The 19,147-nt window shown below is 37.2% G+C and overlaps 1 protein-coding gene across 2 annotated transcripts in view; it reads left to right on the forward strand.

Annotated features, from left to right (window-relative positions):
• The window catches only part of MXI1 (MAX interactor 1, dimerization protein), a 73,483-nt gene that overhangs the window by 30,854 nt on the left and 23,482 nt on the right, over window positions 1-19,147 (forward strand). For both annotated transcript variants that reach the window (XM_081104477.1, XM_081104478.1), the window contains exon 3: window positions 5,984-6,013. In XM_081104477.1, coding sequence (XP_080960603.1) covers window positions 5,984-6,013 — 30 coding nt within the window. The remainder of the gene's footprint in view (window positions 1-5,983; window positions 6,014-19,147) is intronic.

Consider the following 19,147-nt stretch of genomic DNA (forward strand, 5'->3'; position numbering starts at 1 on the left):
AAAGCTAAACATATTTCTCTAACTACTGCTTTAGCTACATCCAACATATTTGTTAGGTTGTGCTTTCATTATTTTTCAGTTCAGGATATTTTCTAATTTCTCTGCAGTTCATTCTTTGATTTGTGACACATCTTCCAAGTAATGATTTTTTTCTACCAGTAGTTATGTTACTATTATTGATTTCTAATTTAATTCCATTGTGCTTAGAAAACTTACTCTGTATGATTTTTGTACTTACAAATTTATTTTAAAAATTGTGCTTTACAAAGTGCATAACGTAGGAATATTTATGTAATATGCCAAAGGATTTGTCAAAGACTTAAATTAGGGTGTTTGCTATAATTGAAAATGAATTGATTTTTACAGAATTTAGTTTATATGTAATTTTTCCCGTTTATTGAAAATGTACATATAGAAAAGTGTACATATCTTAAGAGTACAGCTTGATGAGTTTTCCAAAGGTGAAGAAATAAAATATCACAGACTCTTCTTAGAAGCCATTCTCTTAATTCTTTCTAGTCACTTTCACCCCCTCCCTGATTTTTGATACCATAAATTAATTTTGCCAGTTTAAAACTTTATATGAATGGAGTTACACAGTATGTATTTTTGTAGGTTTGCCTTCTTTCATCCAACATTATGTTGAAATTATGAAGATTCTCTCATGTTATTGCATAGTAGTTATTCATTCTCACCTTTCTATACAGTCTTACATTATGTGAATATCTCACAAGTTATTCATTCTACTATTGATGGATATTTGAGTTGTTTCAGTTTGGGGCCAGTGATAGGAATGAGCATTCTTTTGTGTATCTTTTGGTGAACATATGTTAGTTTGGTGTTTTCCTATAAGTGGAAATGATTAGTCATAAGGTGTGTATATATTCAGCTTTGATATACAGTAGTCCTTGGGTTACATCGGAGATCCGTTCCTACCGCACGACATAACGCGCCTTCATAAGCACCTACGTCACTCACATGGAGCACATACACAGCAGTAATGAAGTGAAACAGTAAAAAAAAAAAATTTAAAAGAAAGATAACAATTCCTGACCTTTACTTGTGGTAAATAAATAATAAAAAACATAAAGCACATATGTACATACGTCGAAATGACAGAACTTTTTTTATGTAAATAAATGGGAGATGGCGACATAACCATGAAACGATGTATGTCGAATCCGATGTAACCTGAGGACTGCCTGTATAAGGTTTAAGCAAATTTTATTGTTTTTGTTATGCATCCTTTTAGGCACTTGCTTTTTTGTGGTCTTAGTTATTGTGGTGATGTGGTTTTGTCATTGTTAAAGATAGCAATAAATTTCTTATGGTGCATTTTTTTCTAAAAGTCTGCAATATTAAAAAAATATTCTATATCCCCACTATATGAGAATGTATTTATAATTGTATACTTGTATTATTGTACTAATGTTTTATAAATACAAGATAAAGTTTAAGAAGAATAAATATAAATAGCAGTTTTACTATTCCACTAATTCTTTTTCACCTCCTTCAGGTATATACTTTGCAGACCCTTTCTCTAAAGTTTTCTGTTTTTCTTGCCCTTTGAGTGTGTGTGCGTGCATGTGTGTGTATGTATGTATGTGTATATATATATATATACACACACACACACACACGTATATATATGAAGTATAAGCTTTAGGATACAGTTAGGAGATACTCATTTACTAGTAGCTTCATAGGATATGTTCTTTTCATTGTGTGGGGGGCAACATCCATTAGGCCCTTCAGGATTAGAAAGTAAGTGAAAGAAATATGTTGGTAAATTGGGAGTTGGCTCATTAATTCAACAAATATAGAGGTCTTTTCTTTTACAAGAAGTGAATATTAATTCTGAGAATGGGGGCTTTTATTTTCCTTCCATGGTGGCACTACTCTTACTATATTGTGCAGTTTCAGTTCTATGCTTCATTTTATTGACTGCCACCAAACTGCCCCCTAAAGAATTAAAAGTTTATATATTGGAGCTGTGTAGTAGTCAATGAAAAGTCACAGATCTGGTTGAGTTAATGACTCCCAGTTAAATAGGGAATGTATTAACATGTCTGTCTTATAGGGATGTTATTTGTGAAAAAGATTGCCTGTGATTCAGTGGTAAAATGATAGAAATGCCATTCTCTCTGTCCTTGGAAGTTAAGCATTCAGAGTAAGGATGTCTGAAAGAAAGACAGTTAATTAGTGTTTGCGCTCAGAGGGGCATTTTATTTGGAGAAGAAGAGTGGGTTAACCAGATAGATTATTCAGTACATCTCAACCTTATAGGGAATTTATCATCATTGAATATTTCAGTGGCACATTATTGGAAGGGCTTGGTTGGACACACAGGCTCAGAAGAGCAAAGAGATTGTTTCTGAGTGTGGCAGTATGTGATAAGTTCAATTACTCATTTGTTGCTAGCATTATTTAGATTATTATTTGCTCTGTGTACATATAGTTAGGCGTCTTTCTCTCTGTCATACCCTAAATCTTGTACTGTCCTCACAGCTGACTAAATAATAAAAATATCAATGTTTTCTCTCAGTTTCTTTTTTCATCATTATGGTGGTTTGTTTATTTTCAAGCTAATTCCAGGTGTTACTGGGAACCTGTCAATTTGTCCCAAGTAGTATACATAATACTTAATAATATCAGTACTTATTAAAAATAATAAGAATATTTGCAGTAGCTAACGTTTCAGTTTTACATATGAGGAAACTGTTAATCAGCGAGGTTAGAATTTGTCCTCACAGCCTAAGACAGCTTTGAACATTTAAGATACTCAGTATTTGTAGACTTGAGATTACAGGTAAAGAACAACCATCAAAATAGGAGTAAACACTACTGATGCAGTTTTTTTTTTAATTTGAAGAACATGGCAGTATGATAAAGATTTGTACATATGTGATCATTTTTGCTTCTGAGTATTTAGAAATCTTGTTTAATTTTGCTAGTGGTATAACTAGATATGGCGTGTATTTCCTGGTTTGGTGAAAAAGTTCATATTCTTAGCTATCATTTTATATTTTTTAGATAGAGGATAAATGACAAATAAAAATCTGAGAGAGGTGAGAACTTGCTGTTAAAATTTTGTTCACAGCAGGGGGACAAATTATGTTCTTTTGGTGCTCCTTTGATAATAGGCTCAATATAATATTGGGATTCAACAGTTGGTTATCTTTGGGTATATTTTGTTTTTATGGCCATATATGGGATTGCCGAACTGTTTAGAATACATTTATGGTACAGTCTACTTCTTTCTAAATAGATTGTTACCATTTATTACTTACTCTAGTATTACATTGTTTTCATTTTACTTTTTCTGAGTTTTCTTCTCAGATGATGGTAATTAAACCAAAACTTACTAAGAGGGAGTGGGGAATTTTATTATTGATTACCCATTCAAATTTTGAATAATATTTCTTTGTTTTAAATCTCCTTAAAATGCCTTTTTCCTATTCTAACTTATTGACTTACTTTGACATTTCAATCAAACAAAAAATAACATAAAACTTTTTATAAATACATATATGATAATAGATATTTAGTTATAATATAATTTACTTATTGGGTATTGAACTCTTGAGTCTCTGTTAGACTAAAAGTTCAATGTTTTTGTAGTTTCTTCCATCTGAATTATACATATCTTTGCCTTTAATTTGGCTGAACTCTTGAAGAATCCTAAGATTCTTTTTTTTACCTCTTTTAATGGAGAAGTCCTTGAATTAAGATAATCTCTTAAAAATGAATGTCAGTCTTTTTTATCCTGTGTCACATGGACCTTATGAAACTGCCAAGGAAGCAAAAGATGGACAGGAGACAGTAACTCAGGGAAGCCTTTTGGCTCTTGAACTAAGACAGTGGGTAAAATTTCCACAAAACTATGAGACTGACAAAAACGCTCCTATTGTTAAAATTTAGAAATTTGATTACTAAACATCCATTTGAAAAATCAGATTAAAGTAATCAGTAATGTAATATTGTGAAGGCATTTAACATTAACCAGAATACACTATATTAAATGGTTAAAAGTTTTAGTTCTAGTGATAGGAGCTTAAATTCTCCTTTATAGAAGTCCTGCTATTGTTAATGTTAAATTATTGTAAAAGTAATATATGTTCATTCAAGAAAACTAGTATAACATAGTTCTGATAGTAGCTAACTTAGAGTTTATTATATTCTGTCCAGTGTAATCTTGTTTATTCCTCATAACAGTAATATGAGGCAAGTATTACTGTTTTTCCTAGTTCGTAGATGAGGGAACTGAGCACAGAGAAATTAAGGGACGTTAACAAGGCCACACAGTATTTGAACCCAGGCAGCCTGGTCGTAGAATCTGTGCCCTTCAGTATTCCTTGTCACCAGGGGGTTAAGAGCTTGGGGTTTGGAATAAGAAAGACCCGGGCTTAAATCATGGCTACCACTTATACTCTTGGGACAAGAGCATCTCTCTTGACCTTTCTGAGCCTTAGTAATCTTGTTTATAAAACAAGGGCTATTTAGGGGACAAAATGAGATAATGTATGTTAACTGGTTGGCACATTCTTTAGCAGACACTATGCCTCTTCAATAGATGGTATTATTATAACAAATACTGATAAGCAAAATGAAAAAAGTCATGAAAAGAAAACAACCATTGTTAGCACTTTGAGGTATATCCTCCCAGTCTCTTAAAAATGTGTTCCCTTATGTTATTATATTTTCTGCTTATGTTATTTTTCTCTCTTATAACTTTTCCTTGTTTATGTTTTACACAAAAGGCAGGAAGACTTGAATTTGTGTGTGTAACTTAGGAGTAAGGCAAGGCTGTTTCAGCTTCTGAGCTGCCAAAACCTTTTCTCCCTATGTTTAGGAGTAAGTGGAGATGGAAGAGGACATAGAAGTACATACACTTTTTTTTTCTCGTTTTAAACAAAAATGAGGTTATATGTGAATTAAAGTTTCTGATATAATGTCTGCAAATCAACAAAATGTGGGATAGTAGAAATAGAAAAGAACGTGTGAAAAAGGAACCCTTCTGCACTGCTGGTGGGAATGCAGACTGGTGCAGCCACTGTGGAGAACAGTATGGAGCTACCTCAGAAAACTAAAAATGGAACTCCCATTTGACCCAGTGATCCCACTACTAGGAATATATCCCAAGAAACCAGAAACGCCAATTAGAAAGGATATATGCACCCCTATGTTCATAGCAGCACAATTCACCATAGCTAAGATTTGGAAACAGCCTAAGTGCCCATCAGCAGATGAATGGATTAGAAAACTGTGGTACATATACACAATGGAATACTATGCTGCGGTAAAAAAAAAGGAACTCTTGCCTTTTGCAACAGCATGGATGGAACTGGAGAGCATTATGCTAAGTGAAATAAGCCAGTCAGAGAAAGATAAATACCACATGATCTCACTCATTTGTGGATTATAGAGAACAACATAGACTGATGAAAAGGGACAGACCCAAAGACTGAGAAACAGCGATCAGGCTATCAATCCCCAGAAGGAAAGTAGGGGAGGGCAGGGGTAAGGGGAAGAGATCAACCGAAGGACTTGTATACATGTATATAAGCCAAACCAATGGACATGGACAACGGGGGGATGGGAGCATGAGTTTGTGTGTGTGGGGGAGGTTGGGGGTTAATGGGGGGGATGAGGACACATTTGTAATACCTTAACTAATAATAATAAAAAAAAAATGTAAAAAAAAAAAAAAGAAAAAAAAGAAAAGAACGTGTGCTAGTATTAACTTTATTAAAGTAACAATGAAACTCCAGTTTCAGACTATTTAGAGATACTAACTGAAAATACTATATCTGAGTGAACAGTCTATTTCTTCTTGATGAGTGAGATTATAGAAGTCTGATCATATATTGCATTGTTAAATAAATTCACTGAATGTGGTATAGCAGGTTACTAAACTGATTCCTCCTTTCTAAAGCTTTAGCAACAAAACATGGCTAATGCTCTTTTTTTAATTTCCTTTTAGGTCTACACACAATGAGCTGGAAAAGAATCGGTGAGTCATTGATGAGGTGCAATTTTCATTTATGTTTAAAAAGCAAACTCAACATCTTACCTGTGAAAATGTGTATGTAATCATATATATATATATATATACATATTATATATTATATATTTTTAGATCTTTTTATTGATTTTTAGAGAGAGAGGGAGGGAGAGGGAGAGAGAAGCATTGATGTGAGAGCAGCGCATCGATCAGCTGTCTCCTGCACGTCCCCTACCTGGGGTTGAGGCTGCAACCCAGGCATGTGCCCTGACCAGGAATCAAACTGGCAACTTTTTGGTGCCCAGGATGACACCTAATCAACTGAGCCACACCAGCCAGAGCTGTAGTTGTATATATTTTTTAAAATGTATAGCATATCATAATTCTGCTATATATGTATTTTCTCAAAAAAATGCCTTAAATAGTAAGCTTATACTATCCAAACTGGAAATACATTTTTAAAGTTTGTTTCAGTTTTGAGTTTATGGTATAGCCTTTGTTTCTGTCTGTGAAAACGGGTCTATTGTGATAGGTTCATGGCTTAAATATGGTCTTCCTAAAGTATTAGGTTTCTGTAGTGTAGCTAATACATATTATAAAAAATTGCACAACATTGAATTTCTCTTTCTTCGTAGTTTCGTTCATTTATTCATGCATTCAGCAAATCTTTATCAAGCATGAACCGTATGTCTGTCAGGCAGGCATAATGCTTTACATAGAAAATATAAGAATGCATGAAATAGTTTCTGTCCTTAAGGAACTTACAACCTCCTGGGGAGACATACAGGTAATTAAACATCCTATGTAAGTATGGTGAGTATGGTAATGGAGAAGCAGGGATGCTGAAATATTACTTTGGAGGGTCCCCTGATTCTTTTTTGAGGGAATCTTGGAAGGCTCTACAGTGGATGGTGAGTGAGCATTGTATATTGAAGGAACTTCAAGATTTTCAATATGAGTATAAAAGATTGTTGCCTAAGACAAGCCAGGCCAGAGGTTGACAGCTATGCTGAAGAGTTTGGACTTTTTCTGAGAGCAATATGGGGCAGTTGGATGATTTGAAGATGGGTTGTCATACAATCCACTTTGTGTTGTGGAAAGATCACTTTGACTGCAGTTTGAAGAATTGGTTGATTAGAAGAAGGGATCTCAGAGACAAGAACACGCTTTTGGAGGCTATTGGAAGCCTCCTTGGTAAGAGATGATAGGGGCCATTGGAGATAGAAGTAGACAGAATAAAGAGATAGGATAGGGTATAAGCAATAGAAATAGGTGATTAGTTTGCTATAGAAGGTTAAGTTTTAGGTGGTTTTAGTATTTACTGAGAGAAGGAGTATAGGAAGAGGACAAGTTTGGCAGAGAAGGTGAAGGTTTTACAAATACTCTCTTTTTGATAGAAATTAGATTAATAACCAACAAACTGGAATTGTCTTCACCAGTCATTTTGTTTCCAAAATGTTTCTTCATCCAGTCTCACCAAGGATATTTTTCCATTGATTTAAAAAAATTTTTTAAATATATTTTTATTGATTTCAGAGAGGAAGGGAGAGGAAGAGAGAGATAGAAACATCAATGATGAGAATCATTGATTGGCTGCCTCCTGCATGCCCCCTACTGGGGGATTGAGCCCGCACCCAGGCATGTGCCCTGACCGGGAATCGAACTGTGATCTTCTGGTTCATACGTTGATGCTCAACCACTGTACCATGCCATCTGGGCTCCATTGATTTTTAGAGAGAGTGGGAGGGGGAGAGACACACAGAGAGAAACAGTGATGTGAAAGAGACACATTGACTAGTTGCCTCTTGCACAAGTCTCGAGGAGGGCCCGGGATAGAACCTGCAACTGAGGTATGTGCCCTTGACTGGAATAGAGCCCCACCCGAGGGCTGATGCTCTAGCCACTGAGCCAAACCAGCTAGGGCTGTACCAGCCATTTTTGACAAAAAAGATTTCTGTGACCTTCAACTTTTTGTCCTGTCCGCCCCCCCCCCTTTTTTTTAATAGAAGGGACCTTACAGCCTAACTGCCTCATTGCAGATGAATTTAAATGTCAAATTCTCCTGAACAGGCTTAACATAGTCCTCCAGGCAGACTTTGGCTTTTACCACTTCGTTTGTGTTATACTCTGTTCATCTCCTACTGTAAAACTTAATCAGGTAGTATCTGTTCATGTCTCTTTCTGCCATATGACTATGATTGCCTCAAAGGCAGGGATTCTGTTTTGTTCAATTTTTGTTTTGTTTTGTTCAATTTTTTATCTTCAGCTCCTAGCATTTGATGCATGTATAGTAGCTAATGGCTTCAATATTGAGTGAAGGATAGAAGTGGAGCAAAGTTTAGTGGTTTAGTAAAGATGTTTGCTGGTTTGTAGCAAAGCAGTTTGGCAGGAAACCTTTCATTTTAAAGAATCTCTTTTCTGCCTTATATTATGGCTAATTAAAACATAGCAAGAAGACCAATAAATAACAGCTCTGAGGATTCGACAAATAAAACCTTACATTGAACTTTAAATGAGAGCTCAGAGTATATTTTGGGCCGCATGCTTTAAATACTGATAAACATGTGGCTTTTGTAATTATTTCTTTCACCTGAATATGTGGTCCTTGGGTGAGACTCTCATTGGAAACCTGGCAAAAACCTTTTTTTTTTTTTTTTTAACATTGGAGTAAAGAGAATCTTCAGTAAACTGTGCAGAATGGAGCTCTTTTAATCTTTGAGTAAACTTTGTTTCATGCATTCTGCATACCAGTTCTGATTTGCTGATAACTTTATCACCCATAATATTACTTTGCTATACTCTATAATTGTTTAATCTAGTGTCTTTCTGTGGCACTGGTGCAACGTGTGTGGCTTTTATTGCCTGGACCGTACACAATCTCCAGTGCCTCCAGTGAAGGCTTTTTGTTCTCCTTTTATGTACTTAAGCCTAAGGCTTTCTGGTTGGTTTCCTACCCTACCTCACTTCAGTCATGGTTCCCCCATCCTCTTCTGTCCTATCCTGATAGTCCTAGATAGCCTTTGTTTCTCAAATTATTTCTTCCCCTCTCTCTCTTCTTCCTTTCTTTCCTTTGTCCGTTCATCCCTTCCTCTCTTCCTTGAGGCTTAATTGAAAGGTAATATAGAATTCACCTTTCCAAGGTGAATTTGTTTTTAAATGGGGTATTTATCAATATAAATAAGTCTTATTTAGTGGAATATGTCAGAGAGTGAGTGCCAAAGGAAGAGTCCAGTTCGATAACCTCTACTTCACTTCTGAAAAGTTACAAATTTGGCTTGTGATCCAGCAAAAAAAAAAACCCAGACAAGTTGGTAGATATGGGATGATTTAAGGGAGGGGGATGTTTTAGCCAAATTTGCAAGAAGCCAGATATAAAAAATATTTAAAAAATTTAAGCCTGTATTGTTATTACATTTTTAAGCCTTTATCTAGTTCTGTTTAATGGTTCTTCTTTTTTCCCCCCAAGACACCATTTTTTATTTGACATTTTAAATTTAAAAAAAGTTAATCTAGCTTTGGCATCCTTGAAAATAAATAGAATTTTGGCTTTACCTTTCATTTGCTTTTGAGTGTGAGCCCATATGAGGAAAGTAATTCACTATGAAAAGGGCAATTTGATGTTGGTTTTCATTCTGAAAATATATTTCTGAAGTAATTCATAGTTTTGAAATGTTGCCACTTTATATACATATTGATGTCAGAAGTTTGTCCTTTTTTTTTTTTTTTTTTTAGCTTGGTTCTAAAATCTCGCACATAAAGCTGCTTTGAGTTAGTGTTTTCTACTGGGCAATGCAGTGAGAATTAGAGTAGATGGCTGTAAACTGTTAGTGAACTTAAAGCCCCAAGATTGTTGAAGCCCTGGATCTGTCCTCGAGGAGACAAAAGCCAACAAATGTTGAGGTTCATATTCCCAGATCTCAGAAAGAAGCCTAATGGTGCAGTTTTGGGTCTGGCTGGCCCAGAGAAGTTTGTTCTGGTCCAGAATTACCCCAAAATGTCTACAGCCGATTAGGGAGCTGTAGATAGTCCCAGGACTGATAAAGAAATTCAGATCCTTTTTTAGTTAGGTCCTGGTGGGCTTATTTCTGCCTAAAACCCTGACAGCTACACTGAGCCTAGTCTAGATGGTTCAGAGCATTTGTTACTTGCATACTCATCCTGTCTCCCTAGACCCATAATAGGTCTTAACAGACAAGGAGATAGAGGTAAAAGGTCAGCAGGGTACCTCTAACTGTTCTGCATTCCCCAAGTACCTGTATGAATCATCTCATGGTAAAATGAACGAATCTTTGAGGTTTAAGAATTAAGAATTACACCAGCTTACCTTATGTGTTGGGTCCTTTGCCAGAGTAGAAACTGTTACAGATTTTAGATTGCTTCATTGTTTTTTATTTTATTAAATTGAAATTACTGATGATGTTTTTGAAAGAACAACAACTTTAACAGGACTTAAATGGTCAGGAACCTTAGTGCTGATGGCAAGCGATGCCATCCAACCTTAATATCTGTCATTACATTGAAACAAAAGGCTCACCTTTATTGCAAAGTTGGCAAAGCTAGAAGGCCCAAAGGAGGATAATGGACTAATAATGCCTTCCTAGGCAGAGCAGAAGTGCCTGAGTATTTTTGATTAAAAAGAAAAAAGCATGTCCAATAAATGGTGGCAGTAGGTATCCTCCATATAAAGCCTTTGTCGTACTTCTGAGGGAAAGATGAAAATAAGCATTTATAGAGTACTTACTGTGTTCCCCCACTATGCAATACTAAAAACTAGCCATTTTGACCAGCATTACTACATTTTGAAATAAGATGATGGAAACACAAAACAGACCTAATCATGATCCTATCTGATCATAAATATGATAGCTGTGTTTAATAGCAGTCTTTTTCTTCAGTAATGATTAATAAAACCTGTGCTTGGCATCATGGTAGGTCAAATGAAGTATAAGATACTGACCCTATCCTATTCTTAAGGTTAAGGTCATTATAGTTGGGTAATTACATAGATTGCATCTTTCAATACCAGGATCTAGTTAAATTAGCAGTGAATTCTAGAAAGGTGTACAAAAATTGGTTTTCATACTGAACGTTGAAACCCAGTTGTGGTCTGTGTAGTCATTTTAGTGAGTCGTTTTGAAAAAAGGAATAGAATAGAAAATATCAAAGTGCATTGCTTGAAGTAAAGTTACATGATGTAAAATACTATGGTCATAGTAAAAAAGCCACTGCTCTGGATAGTCGAGGAGACTATGTGCTGGGCCATGAAGAAGAAATAGAATTTGAATCTAAGGAAAGGGGGCAGTCCCTGGAAGCAGGAAGGTGGCATCATAAGCTGTATTCAAACAGTGAGTGGACCATATGGAGAGGAAGAGCAGTCAGTCAAATTAATAGCGGAAAATGAGGCTGGAAAGGTGGTTTAGAACTAAATTGTGGAATGTTATTGAATGTCAAGGAATTTGGAATTTATATTATTGACAGTAGTGAGTTTTTGAGGCTTTAGAAGCAACAAGATAGGCATGATTAAAGCATTAAAAAAAGATTAGTCTAGTTACAGAAGCAGGGAGACTGTAGTGGAAGGATATAAGAATCAGTAGTCAGGTGATAGAAATGGGAACTGAAAGGAAGAGAGAGGACTAGGAAACCATATAAAGAAAGAATATTGTTTTCCATCAACTCCTCACATTTCATTCTTCACATAGCAGCAACAGGGATCTTCTCACAACTCCTCACATTTCATTCTTCACATAGCAGCAACAGGGATCTTCTCAAAGGATATATCATATCTTGTCATTTCTGCTTATAATTTCCCATTGGCTTCCCGTTGCAATTAGGTAAAATCTATAGCCTACAAAGTTCTCCCGTTCTATCTCTCATCTACGGTCCAGCCGGCACTGCCTCCCCCCACCCCCCACTTCAGACATACCATGTTCATTTTCATCTTGGGCTTTTGCACTTGCTCTTCCTTTTGTTTACAGTGGTTCTCAACCTGTGGGTCGTGACCCCTTTGGCGGTCAAACGACCCTTTCACAGGGCTCGCCTAAGACCATCCTGCATATCAGATATTTACATTACGATTCATAACAGTAGCAACATTACAGTTATGAAGTAGCAACGAAAATAATTTTATGTTTGGGTCACAACATGGGGAACTGTATTTAAAGGGCCAGAAGGTTGAAAACCACTGATTTAGAAAGTCCTTGCTCTCACTCTTCATCATTATTTAGTTCTCAGTTGTCTGGTCATCTCCTTAGAGAACAATAATTGCTCGCTGCCTCACCTGCCCCCCCCCCCCCCCCGCCCAATCACTCTCTATCCCATTGTCTTTTCTGTTGCCTTAACATTTATCTCTGAATTATTTTAGTTACCTGACTTCTTTCACTAAACCATAAATTTCAGGAAGGCAGGGACTTTATTTAGGCTTAGCATATAGCAGTCATTCAATAAATATCATTGAGTGACAGAATGATTCTGTGTACTATTGAGTGTATCTATAACCAATAATATGTGTTAGTGAATTATAATAACACTAGAGGCCCAGGGCACAAAAATTTGTGCACTCCGGCGGGGGGTGGGGGGGTGGGGGAAGGGGTCCCTCAGCCCGGCCTGCGCCCATTTGCAGTCCAGGACCCCTTGGGGGATGTCCACTTGTTGACTTAGGCCCACTCCCTGGGGGATCGGGCCTAAGCTTGCAGTCAGACATCCTTCTGGCAGACAGGGAGCCCTCGGGGGATGTCCGACTAAAGGCTTAGGCCCCCAAGGGAGCTGTGATGAGGAAGCTGGGGTGACAGAGGAGCCACGCTGTCCCGCCCCGCCGCCCTGGGTCGGATCGCACACGGGACACCCAGACAGCAGCCGGGCGGGCCCGCAGATCGCTGCTGCCCTGTCCGGCCGCCCCAGGTCGGGTCACACATGGGACGCCGGGGCGGGCCAGCCGATCGCTGCTGCCCCACCCGGCTGCCCTGGGTCGGGTCGCACACGGGATGCCCGGATGGTGGCCAGGCAGGCTGGCCGATTGCTGCTGCACCGCCCGGCCGCCCCGGGTCGGGTCGCACAAGGGACACCCGCCGCCCCGGGTCGCAGATAGCAGGCCCGGATGGCGAAAGGGCAGGCGGGATGGCACTGACCCGCCCTGCCTGAAGTATGCAAATTAGCCATCTTTGTTGGTGGTTAATTTGCATATCGCGCTGATTAGCCAATGGGAGGCATAGCGAAGGTATAGTCAATTACCATGTTTGTCTATTATTAGATAGGATAAGTGAAAAACGACAAACAGTATACTCTTGAAAGTGTAACAGGCATTATAATGAAATAATTTCAAAGGAGGTAAATGGAATATTTAATTAATTCTTCAGATGTAAATTATATGGTCAGGCCAGAGTGGCTCAGTTGGTTGAGTATTGTCCTGGGCACCAAAATGTTGCTGGTTTGATTCCTAGTCAGGGCACATACTTGGGTGGGGTTGCAGGTTTGATCCCCAGTTGGGGAGCGTATAGAAGGAAGGCAACTGATCAATGTTTCTCTCTCATATCGATGTCTGTCTCTCTCTCTCTCTCTCTCTCTCTCTCTCTCTCTCTCTCTCTCCCCCTCTTCCTCTCTCCCTCCCTCCCTCTCTCCCTCCCTCTCTCCCTCTCTCTCTGCATGTCCTTGAGTGAGGATTAGAAAAAAGTACAGTATATGAAAAAGCTTGATGAGTACCAACATCTTAAAGGATTTTTCCTATGTAGGACTTTATCCTGCTAATAAGAAAAGAGTGAGTAACCTTTTTAAAACCGGGTAACTGATTCTTTCAGTTCTTTAGGGTAGTATATAGTACACTAAAATAAAGGTGGGAGGTTTTGTAAAGGAGAGCACTTCACTTGATGGAGTTTATGCTCCACTTGTGAGGCCTTTATTCTTTTCTCATCCCATGAGTTGAAATGGGAAGCATTTTTATGAGGTAAAGATGCATATATTCTTGGAGACTAGATGTCACAAATAATTTCAACTTTTTTGTGTTAGAATTTTTAATATATTATTCATATTCATCTTAATGGTTTGGACATGATAATGAATACAGTACTTTTTTCTAGATTATTCACATGTCCCCATTTGACCCATTGACCCATGGAAATTTTGACAGTGTTTTAGTCTACCTTATCTTAGAACAACATATATGAGGAAATCTTTATGACCATGGGTAAGGCAGTGGTTTCTTAGTACGTCACCTGACTATTTAGGATTCCTTAGCAGGAGGAACATAACTGGTTTTAGCTGCATATTTTGGGTGCTTGGATAACATTTGTTTAAAAAGAACATACACTTTTATATACAGTGTGCACATTAAAGAAAAAACGAACATTTGTTTTGTTAGGAGTGAAAAATAAATTGCAAGGGTAGTTTGGCAAAACTTGCATTAAAAACAAGTTATGGGATTAAGGAAACTAAACCTTTATTGTAGTTTTGATATAACTGGAGCTGGATCAGAAGTCTGCAGTTTTGAATTGGGTTTGGTAATTATGGAAAGTTTAATCAAAAGTTCTTATTAGCCTTGGTTTATTACTGAGATATAAATCTCAGTATGAAAATACCTTATAATAACTTCCTTAGCCTGATAAATAACATTTATGAAAAACCCACAGCTAATGTCATATTTAATAGTAAAAGACTGAATTCTTTTCCCTAAGATCAGGAACAAGACAAGGATGTCTGCTCTCATAATTTCTCCTCAGCATTGTACTGGAGGGTCTAGTCAGGACAATTAGACAAGAGGAAGAAATAAACGGCATCTAGATTTGAAGGGAAGAAAAAAAACTCTGTTTGCAGATATCATAGTCCTACGTATAGAAAATCCTAAGAAATCCACAAAAAACTATTAGAGCTTATACACGAACTTAGCAGAGTTGCAATGTTCATGAATGACACACAAAACCCAGCTGTGTTTTTATACATCAACAATGAACAATCTGGAAATAAATTTAAGAGAACAGTTCCATTTACAACCGCATCCAAAAGAATAAAATACATAGGAATAAATTGAACCAAAGAGGTGAAAGATTTGTACATTGAAAATGACTAGCCCTGGCCGGGTAACTCATCTGGTTAGAGCACTGTCCCAATTCACCAAGAATTGTGGGTTTGATCCTAGGTCAGGGCATATACATATCCAATGAATACATAAATAAGTGGAACAAGCAGTAGATGTTGTTGTTTTTTCTCTCTTCCTTCCTCTCGCTCTCTAAAAGCAATCAATAAAAGTTTTTAAAAGGAGAAAATTACAAAGCACTGTTTTAAGAAATTAAAGAAGACATCTGTGTTTATAGATTGGAAGAGTTAATATTGCTAAAATGGCAGTACTCCCCATATTGATGTACAGATTCAATGCAAGCCCTATCAAAATCCAAGCTTTCTTTTTAGCAACAATTAACAACTGATTCTAAAGTTTATATGGAAATACAAGATACCCAGAATAGTCAAAATAATCTTGAAAAGAACAAAGTTGGAAGACTCATAATCCCAATTTCAAAACACTACAAAGCTATGTAATCAAGACAATGTGATATTGGCCTAAGAATAGACTTATAAATCAACTAGAGGCCTGGTGCACAAATTCATGCACAGGTGGGATCCAGCCGGCCCGCCCCGAGGGGCCGTGGGCAGTTGGCTGCCCCCCCTCGCCAATTGGTGAGGTGGGCATTTAGGGGTGGGGCCTGTCAGGAGGAATGGCCACAAGTGGTTGGCTGGCTGGTCCCGCCCCCCTGGTCAAACTCCCAGTCAAGGGGACAATTTGCATATTAGCCTTTTATTATATAGGATAAAATAGAGTCTAAAGCTATTCCCTCGTACTTAGGGTCAATTAATTTTCAACAAGGTGTTAAGTCAATGTGTTTTCAACAAATTGTGCTGATACAACTAGAAATCTACATGTAAAATAGTGAAGTTGGATTCCTACCTCACACCATATGCAAAAGTTAACTAAAAAAAATGAACCACAGATTTGAATTAAAGAGCTAAAACTGTAAAATTCTTAGAAAAAAAACATAAGAGGAGATCTTTATGACTTTGGACCAGGCTATCATTTCTTACATATTACACCAACAGCACAAGCAACAACAACAACAAAACAGATACATTGGATTTTATCAAAATAGAAAACATTTGTATTTTAAAGATCGCTATTAGGAAAGTGAAAACAAATTATAGGAGAAAATACTTGCAGAATATATATCTGAGAAGAGACTTATATTCAGAATATATAAAGAACTCTTAAACTAAATGATAAAAAAGCCCAATACAAAAACAGGCAAAGGGCCCTGGCTGGTGTTGCTCAGTTGGTTGAGCAACAAAAGGTTGCTGGTTTGATTCCCAGTCAGAGCAAATGCCCAGGTGGCAGGTTCTGGGTCCTGGTCAAGGTGTGTATGAGAGGCAACCAATCAATGTTTGTTCTCTCTCCCCCTCCCTCCTCCTCCTCTCCCTCTCTCCTCCTCTCCCTCTCTCCTCCTCTCCCTCTCTCCTCCTCTCCCTCTCTCCTCCTCTCCCTCTCTCCTCCTCTCCCTCTCTCCTTTTCTCCCTCTCCCTCTCCCTCTCCCTCTCCCTCTCTCTCTCCCTCTCCTTCTCTCCCTCCCTCCCCCTCTTGCTCTCTCTGAAATCAATTTAAAAAAAAACACAGGCAAATGATTTGAATAGGTATTTCTCCAAGGAAAATATACAGAAGGCCAGTAAGCCCATGAAGAGATGCTCAACATCAGTAGTCATTAGGAAAATGCAGGATATCACTTCATACTTACTAAAATGGCTAACTAGTGTTGCTCAGCAACTTTGTGCCCATTCATTCATCATACCAGCTACCACTGATTGGGGGGAAAGGTCCTAAAAGTCTACTGACCTTGCATTTTGGCCCTTAAAAGGTGCTGATGTCATTATCATCTGATGGCACTACACAAATGATTCCACATTTTACAAGTAAGACATGTAATTAACCACAGATAAGTTTACAATATATTATATGGTGCTACTACCTAATGTAACTTACTTGGTAATGAGGAAGGATTGAGCCTCTGTGGCATATAAAAAGGGTATATAGTTAAGGTTTTTGAAAGCCTCTAATTAACAGTAAAATCTAACAAAATTAAGACCATATATTGAACAAATGTGGTAATTGTATCAGTTCCACTTAAGGTATAATAAAATAAAACTTGATTGTATTTATTAGATCTTGAACAACAAAGTTTAACAAGTATAATTGTGTGGGAAGGAGAAACAGCATTGCCCAGAAACCAGGAAATAGCTACTGATCTGCTTTTCTGATTTGGCATATAAAAATGATGGCTGTTTTTCTTTTTTAGTCTAACGATGGGAAACGGACACCCTTATTTTTAATTTATGTAAAAATATTAAGGAAAAGAAATTTATTCTTTGTACTTTTTAAAATACATAGTATGAGTCCAGTTATAGTACTGAGTTTTCAAGGGTAACCATAAAACACTAAAAAGTAGCTAAGCATTGGGAAGTATAGGACACTTATTTAATAGAATTTGACTATTTATGAAGCTATGGAACCAGATAAATATAGAAATTACATTATTAAACAGTATGCAGGGTAATATCATTTGTCAGAGAGACATGCAATTGGTGCATTTATTTTTGTATGCAAGTAAATGAATATTTTAATTGTATTTTTATATGGGTAGGAATGCTGAAAAACTGTAGACAAACTAAAAATAGCTGTTAGAGTACAGAGATAGGCACCTGTTACAGTAAAAATTGAATGTTATATGAGATAAAGATGAAGTAATGGGTGGGTTTTGGAGATAAAATTTATGGTTAATAGAAGCATAGCCAGGATGAAATTACACATCTAAAATGCAGCCGGTGCAATGAAGTCATTGCAGTAGTTTCTAGATAGATTCACAGTCTCTATATTGACCTTTGTCAGAAATAGCTCATTAAGGCTAAGCTTTGTACTCCCTGACCCAGACTGCAAGGTGACAGAGGCTGACTCAGACAAGGATTGCATTCTAGAAACCAAGTGTTCTCAGAGCTTCAGTTATCCAATTCCTAAAGTTTAAATCAATTCTACAACTGACACATGGAAGTAGATGAGATCGTTAGTCTTAAAAATAACCCAGAAATAATATAACTTGAAACTTCTAGAAATAAACAAATAATTAAATCAGACTTTAAATAGTTTACATGGTGGACATGATAGTGAAGATGTATGTAGTAGCTTTTTTATCCAAGTGATTGCAGAGTCTATATCTCAGTGTAGCTATAACTTGTTTAAGGAAACACTTCCTGCCCTGACCGGTTTGGCTCACTGGATAGAGTGCTGACCCACGGACTGAAGGGTCCTGAGTTTGATTCTAGTCAAGGGCACGTACCTCAGTTGCAGGCTTAATCCCCGGGCCCCCAAGGTGTGTGCAGGAGGCAACCAATCGATGTGTCTCTCTCACGTCAATGTTTCTGTCTCTCTGTCTCTCCCCCTCCCTTCACTCTATAAAAACCAATGGAAAAATATCCTCAGGTGGGGATTAACAACAGCAACAACAAAACACACACACACACACACCAAAAGAAACAAAACCCCCACTTCCTCTCAAATTATGAATTGGTAATTTAAAAAAGGAACAGTTTAATTAGATTTTCCTGATATATTTTAGATAATGCAGTATAAAAACTTTATCTTATATGCAACTTTGAGGACAGTGTTTGATCTACAAAACTGACTATTCCTTTTATATTAATGCTCATAATAATTATACAAGAGCAGAATTCTAGATTTTAAGGTAATATGCTAGTTTACTAAATTCCTTTGCTGCATATAGTAATTACTGCAGTGTAAATGTTCTTGATAAACATTGTTTTAATAATAAATGCAATTCAAACACTTTTTCTTAAACTAGCATCTTCATTTTAATAAATTTCTATTTTGGTGTAAATTTTGGCAATTAGGCATGCAAAGAGATATATCAGTAAGAAATCTTTTTTTTTGAAATATACTTTATTGAAAAGGAAGGGAGAGGGATAGAGAGCTAGAAACATCGATGAGAGAGAAACATCGATCAGCTGCCTCCTGTACACATCCTATTAGGGATGTGCCTGCAACCAAGGTACATGCCCTTGACCGGAATCGAACCTGGGACCTCTCAGTCTGCAGGCCGATGCTCT

This window comes from Myotis nattereri (assembly GCF_964212035.1).
Source record: "Myotis nattereri genome assembly, chromosome: 13".
In the NCBI taxonomy this organism is placed as follows: Eukaryota; Metazoa; Chordata; class Mammalia; order Chiroptera; family Vespertilionidae; genus Myotis; species Myotis nattereri.